Source organism: Phoca vitulina, unplaced genomic scaffold (assembly GCF_004348235.1).
Source record: "Phoca vitulina isolate PV1807 unplaced genomic scaffold, GSC_HSeal_1.0 scaffold68, whole genome shotgun sequence".
Taxonomy (NCBI): Eukaryota; Metazoa; Chordata; class Mammalia; order Carnivora; family Phocidae; genus Phoca; species Phoca vitulina.
The window spans coordinates 208,495-224,164 of record NW_022589771.1 but is presented as its reverse complement, the minus strand read 5'-3'; the positions used below and the strand labels follow the sequence as shown (position 1 = coordinate 224,164).

The 15,670-nt window shown below is 43.8% G+C and overlaps 1 protein-coding gene across 5 annotated transcripts in view; it reads right to left on the bottom strand.

Annotated features, from left to right (window-relative positions):
• The window catches only part of DOP1B (DOP1 leucine zipper like protein B), a 106,754-nt gene that overhangs the window by 3,403 nt on the left and 87,681 nt on the right, over positions 1 to 15,670 (bottom strand). For 3 of the 5 annotated variants that reach the window (XM_032392503.1, XM_032392504.1, XM_032392505.1), the window contains exons 28-34: positions 12,734 to 12,819; positions 12,383 to 12,492; positions 12,112 to 12,258; positions 11,077 to 11,138; positions 10,445 to 10,573; positions 3,371 to 3,507; positions 13 to 68 (exon numbers count right to left, since the gene is read on the bottom strand). In XM_032392503.1, coding sequence (XP_032248394.1) covers positions 13 to 68; positions 3,371 to 3,507; positions 10,445 to 10,573; positions 11,077 to 11,138; positions 12,112 to 12,258; positions 12,383 to 12,492; positions 12,734 to 12,819 — 727 coding nt within the window. Of the gene's footprint in view, positions 1 to 12; positions 69 to 3,370; positions 3,508 to 10,444; positions 10,574 to 11,076; positions 11,139 to 12,111; positions 12,259 to 12,382; positions 12,493 to 12,733; positions 12,820 to 15,670 lie in introns of those variants that run through there. The other 2 variants (XM_032392506.1, XR_004297911.1) reach the window with 2 other exon arrangements.

Here is a 15,670-nt window from a genome sequence, read left to right as displayed (position 1 = left end):
CGCACAACTCACCTCAATGATTCATCATCCTCTTTCAGATCTTCTTCAAGCTGTATGAATATCTGAATCTTAAAAAGAAAACATAAATTCAATTTACTATTTGAGAGAGATTAAACCCAGCTTGATGTTTAGAATGTATATGGCCATAAAAAATAACAAAGCAAAACAATCAGCAAAATGAAAAGACAACCTACAGCGTGGGGAAAAATATTTGCAAACCAAATATCTGATAAGGGGTTAATACCCAAAATATATTAAAAAACTCATACAACTCAGTAACAAAAAAGCAAATAATTTAATTTAAAAATAGGCAAAGGACCTGAATAGACATTTCCTTTTTTTTTTTTTTTTTTAACGTTTTATTTATTTATTTGACACAGAGACAGCGAGAGAGGGAACACAAGCAGGGGGAGTGGGAGAGGGAGAAGCAGGCTCCCCAGTGAGCAGGGAGCCCGACGTGGGGCTTGATCCCAGGACCCTGGGGTCATGACCTAAGCCGAAGGCAGACGCTTAATGCTTGAGTCACCCAGGCGCCCCCTGAATAGACATTTCGAAAGAAGATATCATGGCCCACAGGTCCATGAAAAGATGCTCTGCATCATTAACCATCTGGAAAATGCAAAACAAACAACCAAAAACCCCAGTGAGATATCACCTCACACCTGTCGGAATGGCTAGCATCAGAGAGAGAGACAACCAGTGTCGGTGAGGATGTGGAGAGAAGGAACGCTCGCGCACTGTAGGTGGGAACGCAAACTGGTGCAGCCACTGTGGAAAGGAGGTTCCTCAAAAAAATTAAAAATAGAGCTACCTTCTGATACGGGAATTACACTTCTGGGAGTACCTCAGAAGGAAATGCAAACACGATGTTGACGAGATATCCTCATTCCTGTATTCACTGCAGCATTAGTTACAAGACGTGGGAACGACCTAAGTGTCTACCGATGGATGAATGGATAAAGAAGATGTCGTATATTATACAGTGGAATATCACTCAGCTATAAAAAGGGAGGAAATCCTGCCGTTTGGAACACATGGATGAACCCTGACGATATTATAATAAGTGAAACAAGTCAGACAAAGACAAATACTGCATAATCTAATTTGTATGTAGAATCTTAAAAAAAAAAAAAAACCAAAAATAAGCCAAATTCATAGAAAAAGAGACCAGATTTGTGGTTACCAAAGGCAGGTGTGGGGGAGGGGAAATGGGATGAAGATGGCCAAAAAGTACAAACTTCCCTTTTAAGATAAAAAAGTACTAGGGGTGTCACATGCAACATGACAATGGTTAACACTGCTGTAGGGTAAATATGAAAGTATTAAAAGTAAATTTTAAGAGGGCGCCTGGGTGGCTCAGTCGTTAAGCGTCTGCCTTCAGCTCAGGTCATGATCCCAGGGTCCTGGGATCGAGCCCCACGTCGGGCTCCCTGCTCCGCGGGAAGCCTGTTTCTCCCTCCCACTCCCCCTGCTTGTGTTCCCTCTCATGCTGTGTCTCTCTCTGTCAAATAAATAAAATCTTTAAAAAAAAAAAAAAAAAAAAGTAAATTTTAAGAGTTCTTATCACAAGGAAGGATCTTTTTCTTTCTCTTTTCATATCGACGAGATGATGGATGTTAGCTAAACTTCCTGTGGTCATCACTTCACCATATATGTTAGTCAATCACTGTACACCTTAAGGTTATATACTGCTGTATATCAATTATATCCCAGTAAAACTGGAAAAAACCAGTTTAAAAAATAGCAACTAATATCAAACAATACAAATTAGTTGGAATAAGCTGACAGTTAAAAGATCAAATATGAGGGGCACCTGGGTGGCTCAGTCGTTGGGCGTCTGCCTTTGGCTCAGGTCATGGTCCCAGGGTCCTGGGATCGAGCCCCGCATCGGGCTCCCTGCTCAGCGGGAAGCCTGCTTCTCCCTCTCCCACTCCCCCTGCTTGTGTTCCCTCTCTCGCTGTGTCTCTCTCTGTCAAAGAAATAAATAAAATCTTAAAAAAAAAAAAAAAGATCAAATATGATTGCAGAAGATAAAATATTCTCTATTCAACCAAAAGCTATGTGTTATCAACTTGAAAATTTTCAGATAAAATTAGATATATATGAAATAGTACATTATTCCTGAAAAAGATTTTGAAAATATTCCTAAATACATGTTCACAATCTTATGACATATCTGTATGACTAATTTACAACTAGATGTGAGTAAGGAAGAAGAACTAAATGTGTGGAGTATTTCAGAAATGCTGCTCTTAAAAGCCTACCCACAAACTTATAGTGCTTTCAGAGATTAATGGTTGTTAATAGCCTTCTAAACAGCAGTAAGCTTTCAACCTTAAATTTTTTTAAAAAGATTTTATTTACTTATTTGACACAGAGAGAGAGAGCACAAGCAAGGGGAGTGGCAGGCAGAGGGAGAGGGAAGAAGAAGGCTCCCCACTGAGGAGGGAGCCCGACGTGGGGCTCTATCCCAGGACCCCGGGATCATGACCTGAGCTGAAGGCAGACGCTTAACCGACTGAGCCACCCAGGCGCCCATCAACCTTAAATATTTCTATATAAGATATGGTTTCAAAGAAACTCACAACATAGGTACAGTGGGCCTATTATGGAAATCCATTATCAGTGAATGTGAACATCTGGTCATGAAGTTCTTCAATGGAAATATGAAAGATTTAGGAAAGATTATTTTTCATTAGGAATCTTTAGTTACGCGGATTCATGGTATGGTACGGTAGGTCATGGTATGTGGTGGTAATATTTCTAGTCATGGGTGTAAACTCTATAATTTAGAATTTAAGGGATTAATCTGCAGATTATGTAATTAATGTCACCATAAATTACAGTTTACACCAGTAGCTTGGAAACATGATAACCTGACATCTTCCCTCTAATTTGCTTTTGACTTCACTTGAGATGGCACCTCCAGCTCAGATATTGTGAAGGCATCCATATCTAAAGATGATCTGAATCTTTTCTCCCTAGAGGCACTAGATCTAAAAGAGCTCGCCTAGGAACTTTCCTGACTGTAGGAGCAGGAAGATAGTAACTTACAGAGATTTTATGTTTCTTGAATTTTACCTTCTCAACTTGTCCAATGGTGGCCAGTTAGTAACGTGTACATAGTTATTCACTGTGCCTTAAAGTTTTATACTTTGTTTATACAAACTATAAAATTTCCCAGAGATACATTAAATGGTTCTGTCTCAAAAAAAATTCCCTATTTAACCAAGAGCTGACTGTGTGCTATGAGCTTGGTTGAAAATTTTGCAGATAAAATTAAGATATATATGAAATAGTATACTATTCCTGAAAAAAGCACTTAAGAAAGCTCCAGTCCCGCTTTTAAGAGTAAAATATTTGTACTTACTAACTCAGAGACCATTATGGGCCACAATGAAGTCAAATGTTGGGGAGATATTCTTAGCAGCAAAACTCTGAAAAAAAGAAACATCTGAGCAGCAACTGTGGATGTCTGTCCAACTCTGAGATTGTCTGTCAGGCGTTCTAAGGAAAGAAGATTTTAAAGATGTCACACAAATATGCAGTTTGAGGTTTCTCATTAGACAAAAAAATAAAACTGTATTTGTTTTGACATTTAACAACAATGCAGCCTAAGACCCCCGTTGTTTACCTCCAGCCCTCTTCTTTATGAGGTGAAGCAGTTCATGGCCTTTGCTAAAGGAATGAACCAAGTGGCTCTTATTTCCCTGCCACAGCTGACCAGAAAAATATCAACTTCTGACTTAACCCGGAAATCCACTGGATGACCAATGACCACTAAATTCTCTTCTGAGAATATGAAATATAAGACACAAGAACCACAGACAGTCCTTGGTGAGTGACGATGCTCCAGGATCACAGAGGTTGGCTGGCTGCTGACACCACATTCTGAGGGTGAGGAGTGGGAAGTGGCGCGAGTGAGTAAAAGGAGAGGTATTCAATGAAGTTGGGATTTCATGGCCAAGACAAGAACTTTAATTCCTGTAGGGAAAAAAGGTGTGAGCTCCTCTAGCCCCTAGCAGTCTTCCCCACTTCTCCACTGAAGTAACTATCTGCAGAATGTGATTTCCCCCCCATAATTTAAGGTTTCTGAGGAACATAACAAATTGCTATGGCAAACAGCTAAACTACAGTCATGCTAGTTAAGATTTGTTTGTAGTATCTTAGTAATAAACTTGCCTTTATCTGCACTAGCTTGAGTAGGTTTATACATCTTGCTTTTAAAAATATTCTTGACCAGGGGCGCCTGGCTGGCTCAGTCGGTAGAGTATCTGACTCTGGATCTCAGGGTCATGAGTTCAAGCCCCACATTGGGTGTAGAGACTACTTAAATAAAAACTTAAGAAAAAAATACTCTTGACCAAATGAAGGTTCAAGCATAGCTCAGATATTTGACAGACAGGTTGGCATTTTTGCTTTTAAAATTCTTTTTAAGTAATCTCTACACCCAATGTGGTCTTGAACTCAAGACCCCAAGATCAATGGGGCGCCTGGGTGGCTCAGTCGTTAAGCGTCTGCCTTCGGCTCAGATCATGGTCCCAGGGTCCTGGGATTGAGCCCCACATCGGGCTCCCTGCTCATCGGGGAGCCTGCTTCTCCCTCTCCCACTCCCCGCTGCTTGTTCCCTCTTTGGCTGTCTGTCAAATAAATAAAATCTTAAAAAAAAAAAAAAAAAAGACCCTAAGATCAAGAGTCACATACTCTACCGACTGAGCCAGCCAGGTGCCCCAGGTTGGCATTTTTAAAGAGTGCTTTGTGTTTCTGGTTCTGGATGAGATGGAGTAAATAGATTACACCCTATTTCTCTAGCAGCAATTAAAAAAAAAATGCATCAGAAAACTGAAAAGTGAAGGAAAGGTGACACGACTGGCTAGGATCCTTGGGACTTAAACAATGACCTGAAGGTGAGTTCCCTAGGGTTTTTAATTTTTTACTTTAATCTGGCTTGGGCACCTGAGGAAATGGTAAGCTGGAACGCCAAAGTTTCAACATGAACAAAAAATGGTAACAAAAGACACCAATAAAGAGGTGATAATGGAGGTTGGGATTATTGGGAAAGGATTTTAAAGATGTGGTCTGAAAATATTCCAGTAATCAATTATGGACATTTGAAACAAATAAAAAATAGAATATGTCAGCAAAGAAATAGGAGCTACAAAGAAGAGCCAGATGGAAATTTCAGAACTAAAAAGTAAGATCACTGAAATAGAAAAGCCCTCACTGATGGGCTCAACAGCAGAATGGAGATGACAGAGGACAGAGGGAAGTTAAAGACAGAATCCATGGAAATTACTGAAACTGAACAAAAGAAGGAAAAAAGATGGGGGTGGGGAATGAGCAGGCTCAGGGACCAGTGGGACAATGAAAGATCTAATATTTCGGTCACTGGAGTCCCAGAGAAAGGAAAAAGGGTATAGGCTGGGAAAATATTTGAAGAAATAATGACTGATAACCTTCCAAATTTGGTGAAAGATGTGCATCTACAGTTACAAGAAGCTGATGAACTCTAGGAAGGATAAAACCAAAGACATCAGTTAAGTTACATCATAAAACTTCTGAAAAAGTAAAGATAAAAGTCTTGATAGTGGTCAGAGGGAAATGATACATTACAGTAGTGCGCCATCTTATCCACGGTCCTGCTCTCTGAGGTTTCACTGAGCCGTGGTCAACTGAGGTTGACTGCGGTCCAGGAGCAGATGACCCTCCCTCTGACATGTTGCTGGGGGGGGGGGGTCAGTGGTAGCCTCACATTACACGTCATATGCCTACGTCACTCACCTCACTTCATCTCATCATGTGGGCATTTTATCACCTCTCATCAGTCACAAGAAGGATGAGGACAGTGCAATAAGATATTCTGAGAAAGAGAGAGGACATTCATGCAACTTTCACTACAGTGTATTGTTATAATTGTTGCATTTTATTACTGTTGTTAATCTCCTACTGTGTCTGATTTATGAATTAAACTTTATCATAGGCATGTACGTACAGCAAAAATCATAGTGTACGTAGTATTTGGTGCTGCCCATGGTTTCAGGCATCCACTAGGGGTCTTGGAATGTACCCCATGTGGAAAAGGGGGGCTACTGTACCTAAAAAGGAACAATAATTTGAATGAGAGCAGATTTCCCTCAGAAACCATGGAGTCAGAAAGAAGTGGCACAGTTTTCAAGTGCTGAAAGAAAAGAACTTCACCCCAGAATTCCATTTCGAGGGAAAATATCCTTCTGGGTGCTTGGTCACCCAGACCAAAAAGAAGGAAGGTGAGATAAACAGTCTCCATGAAGGGAAACAGAGAAAACTTGTGGCCAGCAGATCTGTACTCAAAGAGCATCCAGAAGATGTTCTTCAGATGAATCAGGAATGGTAACAGTCGGAAATGTGGAACATCAAGACAAAAGAGCAACCGAAAGGGTAAATCCAGGAGTAAAAAGGATATTGTCTATCCTCTTAAACTATGCTGGACAGCTGAAGTGGTTTTGCTAATGGACCATGCCGTGTGTGAGGTTATCGCAGGGTAAGCTGGGTGCACGGTACACAGGGACGCTCAGCGCTACTTGTGTGACTGCTGGTCAGTCTTAATCCATTTCAAAATAGAAAGTACGAAGGGAAAAAGTGGTTTGTACACATAGGGCATATTCCACATGCTGCTCCAAATAAAAGCTAAATTCATGAGGTTATTCTTCAGCCAAGATGATCTATTTTAGAATCACTAGTGTTCTTCAATCTCTAACAGTCCTTCCTTAGCTGAGTGATAAACCTTACGAACTGAAGGAGTTTCTGTGAGCAGACAGTGGGAGAGAGCCCTGAGCCAGAACCCCTCCGCCACCACTCCAGGTCGGGGGACCTTGTTCAGGCTGGCTACTTAGCTGTGTTGCACCCTTGTCTCCCGTCTGTGGAACCGGAATAGTCCCCTACCACACCCACCTCAAGGGGCGCCTACTAAAGACCCTTGCCTATCGTGGGGAGCCAAAGGGCTCAGGTTTCAGGCCAGGTGTTGCCAGTTAATGTCAATACAACCCCAAGCATCAGTATCCTGATGTGAAAACAGAGCTACGACGTACAGGACAACGAGGAAGACTTCAAGGATGGGAAGTACTCCAATGGACCTGGGACAGGCCAAAGTCACCCGGCTTAAAGGGTACAGAGTGTTGCTGCTTTAGATCTTTCTGATGCGCCCAGTCAGGCCTATGTTGGGGGTGATGTCTGTCCTCCTCTTATTTAGACAAATAGCATTTTGCCCTTTAAAAAAAAAAATCGTTGCTTTGGGCTTATCTATCTCTTTTGCGATCAATGTAAAATTCATGTCACTCTGAGCCAAGATGCACAGAGCTGCTCGTTCTATGCCCTGTGCACACCGACCTCTTTCAGGGCTACTTGATGGTGCCATCAACCAGGAAAAGGGGCTCCACAGTGAATCCCTGAGGAGAAACATTAGAAATTCCCTATTCCTGCCTTTGTGATTAGGCCTAAACTACCATGGTGTGCCACTCAGAAGCTTCTGGATATATCTACTCCTTCAGCCTGGGCATTATTGCTCCACAGGGGCCAGTCAAGTGTCCCAAGACTATCAGAGAACGCTCTGAATTCTATCATCCCAGGATCTCCCGGAGGCTGGGCCTTTCAACAGTTTAGGGGACAATGACAATAAAAGGAAAGTGCTTTGTAAAGTGTCAGGTTTTTTGTTTTTTTAAGACTTACTTGTTTGACAGAGAGAGAGCATGCACACAAGCAGAGGGAGCAGCAGAGGGAGAGGGAGAAGCAGGCTCCTTGCTGAGCAGAGAGCCCGATGCAGGGCTCAATCCCAGAACCCTGGGACTATGACCCGAACTGAAGGCAGATGCTTAACCGACTGAGCCACCCAGGCGCCCCTGTAAAGTGTCAGTTAACAAAAAATGAAAGGGGGTAAAAATGTCTATTTTTTAAAACATGGAGCATTTTTAGAAATACAGCACTTGAGCTACGCAAAATGCAGGGGTATGTGGAGAAATTCCTCCTTCCCTAAGGGCCGAAAACCATCTCTGAATTTAGTCAGTGCGCGCATGCACACACACACACACACTTTTATAGAATACATACAGTATTATATTGCCCCTACCTCTCTCTTCCTCTCAGAGGCATGATTTCTTAGAACTGCTGGATGCTTAGATTCTGCCGTGGTCAAACCATATGACACTGTTTGAGAAAGGCTCTGGTCTGTTCTTTTCCTGTTCTACACGCCTAATACCGTCTCTTTAGCTCTCTGGGCCTTACCCCGCATTTTAAAGGTGCGTGTGATGGGAGACGGGGTAGAGAATGAACAGGTGTTTGACCTCAGAGTGGAAAGGCACCAAAGGGACTGTCTGGTGCACTGCCCTACACGTTCTCCTTTCTAGCTTCCTCCTCTTGCCTCCACTGAGAGCGGACTCAAGGCTGCACTTTCCAGCGCTGTTGAGTGACCAGGTGCATACAGACCAGCACGGACCCTGCACACACACTAGAGCACAGGTGATTCCTGTTCTTGTTTCTCCCCTCTGTTTTGTAGGGATGCAACAAAGTACGGCTTTGACTCTGCGTTCACTTATTTTTTTTTAATTTAAATCCAATTTCGTTAACATATACTGTACTATTAGTTTCCGGGGTATAATTTAGTGATTCAACAGTTGCATATAACACCCAGTGCTCATCACATCCAGTGCCTTCCTAAATGCCCATCCCCTCCAGCGACCTTCTGTTTGTTTCCTAGAGTTAAGAGTCTCTTACGGCCCTCTGCATTCAGCCAAAGTCTTTGGAGAGCTGCCATCACCCTTACTGGCAATCCTGGCCATCATCTGACTGAATCAGCAATTCAAGAAAGGATCTGTTGGTATCTGAACATTAGCTTTCATGTATTTCAAGTACTTAGGACATCATGACGTAAAAATCTCCTTATGTGTTTCACAGGTTGAAATTACGTCAGTTTTAGTATAAAGATATTTTATTATTGCAAATATAAAATATAGTCATAATTAATAATTGTGAGAGCTATTAATGTTCTGAACTACAACAATCAGGGCCTTTCAAATAGTTAATCAAGGAGGCACATGGGCTGATAATTATTACTAATATTAAGAGTGATCAGGATGACTTGGGGAAGAGAACATGCTTTGTGAGCTGACAGATACGTTTATATATTTATTTATCTATTGATTGTAGGCTCCACGCCTGGCATGGAGCCCAGTGCAGGCCTTGAACTCAAGACCCTGAGATCAAGACCTGAGCTGAGATCAAGAGTCAGGCACTTAGCCTACTAAGCCACCAGGAGTCCCAACTGACAGATGTTTATAAACACTTTTTTTAAAGGGCAGAGCAAGAGATTTATGTCATAATTCTACCTGGAAACAACCCGAATGCCCTACCATTGGTGAACTGATGAGGAAGTCACAGAATGGAATGCTGTTCAGCAATAAAAAACAGTATGCTGTTGATAAATACGATGGAATGGATGACTCTCAAAATACATTATGCAAGTCAAAGAAGCCAAACTCAAAGGCTGCACTCCACCTAATTACATTTAGGACATTCTGGAAAAGATGAAACTGTATGAGCGGAAGGCAGATTAGCACTTGCTAGGGGCCACGGAACAGGAGGGGGATGACTTCCAAGGGGGCAGAGGAGAACTTTCTGGGTGATGGAAATATTCTGCATGTTGACTATGGTGATGGTTCCATAACTACATGTTCTCATCAAAATTTACAGAACTATATACCCAAAAGGGTGACTTTTATTGTATGTAAATTATACCTTAGTAAACCTGGCCCTCAATAAAGAAGTTACAACATAATTCTAATATTTGTAAAATTATTTGTTACACTAGTCTTCATAATATTAAACAACTCCTTTAAGAATTGTATTAATTTTATCTGATTCCATTCAGGCTATGAGTCTTAAGGAAAACACATTTCTATTTGAGAATTCTTTTGTATCTTGGAGAAGGGTGAATTTAGACAGAATGCCCACTTCACCACCTCCACATCTTACGAGGGAAAAAAACCCTTTAAAATCATGTACAATAGCTGTAATAATTCATTTTTGAAGCAAGGAATATGGTGAGTACAAAAGAGAGAAAAACTGTTAAGGAAAGGTTAAGGACTTCTCCTTCCCTATCCTTGGGGGTTAGTGCTGTAACCTCCAAGTATCTTGACTGCGGGTGGGACCTAGCAGGAGACAACGCTAAGAAAGTACTGTCAGACTTTTAGAACTACCTAATAAAAACTCATAGCATTACAATCATTGACTTTTAAAATAAAGTTTCAGATTCACAGGTAAATTTCCAGAGTTCTTCTACAAGTACTCATTTTGACACTCCTCCATCCGGCCAGAACGTGCTGTGGGCCACTCTGGCGGCCGGCCCATCTCAGCCAGCCGGGGGTCCACCCACGAGGGGGCAGGGCTGGGGGTGAGGGTGGGGTGGCCTTCTTACCTTGTATCAGAGGAAGGTAAAGGTGGTATTGATCAAGTTCTCCACTGAAGACAGCAAAAGCCTGGCGCTTTAGCAGCATGGCTTTCTGCTCAAAACTTGAGAACAGTTTTAAAGAACTGCTCTGCATGTCTAGAATAAATACAGCCAATAAGTTCCATTTAGTGAGAAAACCGCAATCAGAGGTAAGTGACAGGACATTCATAATCATGTAAATTTCTATCCTTCCTGGTCAAAATCATGGTCCTGACTAAGTAATTATGATCTTGTGGTTATTATTCACATATTTATTTGTAAATACAAATACTTCTTTAATGACATTAAACAATAGGGCACTAGAAGAGGATATGAGGGACAAATACTCCTAATAAATTATGGTAAACCTATCATTACTTTCAAAAGTATTCCCCCACTGTAAAGGTGTAGGAAAGGTTGTCGGGCCTTCTGGCCAATAGACTGGAACCAGGAGGCTCATTCATGAGTCCTGACACATTATGCACATGTTACAGTTTGCAGCTTAGATGGCATCATTAAAGATCCGAGTGGAGTTTTGAGCTATGTGGTAAAAGCTGATTATGATGGGATCAGTCCTTCAAAAGTGTGGTTTATGTGCAAGTAATATACAACTTACTCACTCATTAAATCTTTAAACATTGTTTTCTCGTGAGTCAGAAGATGGTCAATAATGGACTTCCAACTGGATATTAAAAGAAGGCAAAATTAATTAAATATGTAAAGGATGACAGTCTGAATAGAGGCATCAAGAAAAGAACAAGCCCCTTTGAGATCTATTAAAACCTGTTTTCTGAAAAGAAGTTAGGGAAATGAACAGGTTCTAATACAAGGGAAAGCTGAGCAAAAGCTTTTTATTTATAAACTTAACAACACAGGTGATGAATGACAAATGAAAGAATGAATAATTCCCAGCTTACAGTAAAAGAAAAATGTTTTTTTCAAGAGTTGCCCTGTGTTCACACAGGAGGCCGTTCATACGCTTGTGCTGATGGAAAGAAGTGGGAGTAGCGACATCAAATAGACTAATTTTCAAGTGGGCTCCCCAGAAGAGCAACAGGACTTGAAGGTGAAAGCCACAGGACGCGGGGGGTAGCAGGGCAAACTTCGACCAATCGCCACCCCCCATCCATGCCATTGATAAAGACGTCAGCCATGACAGGGGGAGAGCCAACATAGTGGTTTTGTTGACCTCCCAGGAAAGGGCGCAGGGAGTTCACCTCACATCTGTCCCTCAGCAGCAGGGCCGGGCCTGGCCCGGCTGCACGGTCTCAGTGAGAACTCGTGAAGCGTGAGCTGAGACGTGGGATAAGGACAACACAGTGTCACCAGCGGGCTCTGTCATCTGAGTTGGAGTATCTGTGACTCCGAGCTGGAGCAGCACTAGGCCAGGGGACACTGGAACCCTGGATTGTGCGCTCTGGGGATTATATGCTCTCGTAATTGAAATCCTTTTGATAAAAAATGCACCTCTATATTTTTAGAACACCCACCCCCTCTGCCATGAACACAGTTAACATGAGGCCTTGTGACAGGGACGTCCTGGGATCTGGGCTGATGCTAACTGCTCCCGTTTCAAGTATGAGAATTATGTCAACTGAAACACTTTTTCCACTTGAGGATTTGCAGCAGCCCTTTGTCAGAACAGCGTTTCTTACTGTGCACAGCAAGTGTCCATCTGAAAGAAAGCAGGGTCCAAGAATAAGTCCAAGACTTCTTTCTTCCAGGCTCGCTTCGTATAGGCGTAGCCACTCAGAGAGCTCAGCAGCTGAGCGCCGGCCCGGAAGCTGGGAGCGTTGTAGGCACTGAACAGGGGTGGGGAGGGAAAAGGGTCAACGTCAAAGACTGTGCAAAGAAAGCCACTTGGTGCATTTCCCATAACCGATTTTGCTCCCTACCGGCGGGACACCAGGGAGGAGACGGCATTACCTGTGATTGCGTAAGTAAGGAAACACGTAATAAAGCAAGCGGGAGATCAAGGGCACCGCTTTCTCCTTCTCGTCACTTCGATAAACCATGTCCAGGAGAGATGCCAGGACCTATCAGAGCGGGATCACGAGGAAAACAGAAACCTTCTAAAGCCGGTGACAGTAAGAACTCATCCTCGAGGGGCACACAACCTAACAAGACAAGTCCCAGGGGCAGCTTGAGGCCGAGCGCGGTCTGCAGGCCAGCCGGGAGGGGCGGCCCGCGCTCACTGGCCCGAGAACAGAGCGGCTGCACGAAGCTCCGGGCCGGCCATCATGCCGTCGAGGGAGGACAAGCCAGGTGTGCACTGACCTCTGCCAGGAGGGACAGGGCCTGCACGCTGTACGCCGAAGGGGCAGACGCGGACACCATTGCTGAAGCAGCGGCGGTGGTATCTGCTGACAGAAAGAGGCATTCCTGCTTTAATCATGGCGGATGGGCCACCATTTATGCCCCTGAAACATCACATGGATGTGCGTGATGCGTCCCAGCCTTGCACACTGAGGATGTATGTAAGTATACCTGAGGGGCTCCTCTCTGTCAACATGTTCAACTTCAGGAAGAATCTGGGCATTGTGATCAAATAAATTAGCACTGACTCACTGTCCTCCTCCCGATCTCTCTTCTCAGCATTGTTCTCAGAATGTCCACATCCCCCTTGGATGATGCTCCTACCCTCTGGGCCTCTGACCCCCTAAACTTCTCTCTTCCAACAATCTGTTACTCCGGCCCAGCTCGGTCACCCACTGTCACCATCACACCCTCGGCTTCACCAATTTCCCAAATCTCCATTTCCAGCCTCCCTCTCTGACCACATCTTACCTTTCCCGAATGCTTGCACAGACCACCAAACCCTTTGGCCTGCCACCCTGACCACCCGTCAACTCCTGCAGGTCTGCCCTTCTCGCCTCCCCACCTATACCCGTGGTCTCCCATCTACTGGCAAACATCCTGGGCTGTTTTGCTGCTCTCTCCCTCTGAGGCACTCACCTGGAAAAATGCAAAGCTGGCTAAACCCACAGATCAGCCCGTGTGGTTCTGTGTAGCTAAATGCTCTGGAGAAAACCAAACAACGATGAAATAGATCTCACTTTCCTTCATGACCATGAATCTCAAAAAGGACCTGATGCTACCAGATAGTCCTACCATCGTACCCTGGCAGTATGCTGGCTTTCCTACTCCGCAACGTCATTCTTGCAGACCTTCCCTCGATAACCATCAACATTCTTCCCTTCTCAGCTGGTAACGCACCTCCTATTTCACTGAGAAAATTAATGGAAACAAACAGGAACTCCCTCAGTTTGGCTCCTATGTGCTATGAATCTAGAACATGTATATATATATATACATTCTCTGCCTTATCTCCTGTTTTGATAGACATGTTCCTGGCTCCTATGGAAGAACAGTAATTCTATTCATGACATCAAGCTTGGCCCCATGGCCATCAAGGGCTTCACTTTCTATCCTTTCTCTCTTTATTTCTTCCTCTGCTGCACAGATCTGTCACTATATAAATATGCTCTGGAATATTCCAATTCAAAAACAAAGCAAATAAGGGGTATTCTCTGGTCTTTAGTTCTACTTGGTTTCTGTCCTACTGACCAGTGAGCTTCAAGGATTCTCTGCATTCACGGCCTCCTCCTCCTCCCTTCTACCCGCTCCAGTGTTCCCACCCCCGTGGCTTCCATGTTGTCAAGCCCAGTGGATCTCTGTCCGACCTTCCTCTGTTTCTCAACAGCCTTCCATTGTGTTACCCCTCCCTCCTTCTGGAAGCACCCTCTTCTCCTGTTTCATGACTCTGTGCTCTTGGTTTTTCTCCTACCCCAGTGACCACTTAAGTGTCTTTTCTGGCTCCTTCTCTTTTTTTCTGACATCTCAGATGTAATACTTGCAAAACCAAGCTCAATTTTCTGTTATATAATGTTCTTATTTTGGTCTTCTCCACCTCAATAAATTGCGTAAGCGAAAAACCAAAGTCATCCTTGATTGTCTTTTTTGTTAACCACCACATGCAGCCCATCAGCAAATTCTGCTGACTGCATCTAAATCGGTCCACCTTTCCGTCACCCCGCCTCCAAGCCCACACCACTGCGAAATCCTGTTAACCGGACTTCCCTTTGCTGCTCTCACTTGACCCAGCCCTTACTGCTCACAGCAGCCAAACTGATGTTTTCTAAAGACGAGGAAGAGCCTGTCACTGCCCTAAACACTTTAATGGCTTCCACAGCGAGTGGGAGGAAATCTAAGCTCCTGACCAGGCTCCCCTCAAGCCCAGCAACCCTCAACTCCAGCCAGGCTGGTCTCCTGGTTCTGACCCACACCCACCTCGAGGACTTGCCATCCCTCTGCGCAGCGCCCTCCAGGTCTTTGCACAGCTGCCCCGACTTCTGACTTCTCAGCGCAACTGTCACCTCCTTGGGGACACACTCTGCAACATCTCCCCGCTCCCAGCCGCTCCCTGTAATCGGACTCTTACTGTCCTTACACTAAGAACCACTTGAAATTCTCAGGGTCATTTACTTCCTTTTTCGATCTTTGAAAAGCTTTCATTTTGAAATAACTTCAGATTTTCAAAAGAGTTGAAAGATCCCTTTGTTAATGTACTTTTTGCTCATCCTCTTCCATGCTGCCCATGTCCGAAGCTGTAGGGCCCGCACGCAGCACACACCACACACGGACTCTGAGTGAGAACCTGCATGGCCGGTGCACGCACACCAACTTTAAATGGGGACAAATACGTTACCGGAAGCCTCATTTTGTTTCATGCTTTCTATGGCCGATATGTATACATAATTTGTTCAAGTCAAGTAAAATATAGTCATGAGCTAACCACTCAGGGTTTTTGGTACTTTCTAATTAATTAAGTTTTATAGAGAAGCCCAAAAATCACCTCCAGCTTTGGAATTCTCTGATTTCTTTAAACAAAAATGAGGTAATTTTCCCAGAGTATTATCTTGAGGTTAAATGGAATCATTGCACAAAAGCCAGGCCCAGTGACCGTGGACCGAACACGGTCGGCACAGCCGCTCTGGTGGAGCAGCAGCCCGACCCGTACCTCGGTACGTGGGACAGAAATGACTGAGGGCAAATTAGCCCAGGACATGCAAGCGCTCCCTCCCTGAACCACAACCATAACCAGAGCCACAGCCTGAGAAAGGCTCACGGTTGCTTTACATCAGCAACTGAGAGCACACTAGATCTAGTATCTTCGTTACACAATGAAGTATAATTATTTTTGTTACGCGAACC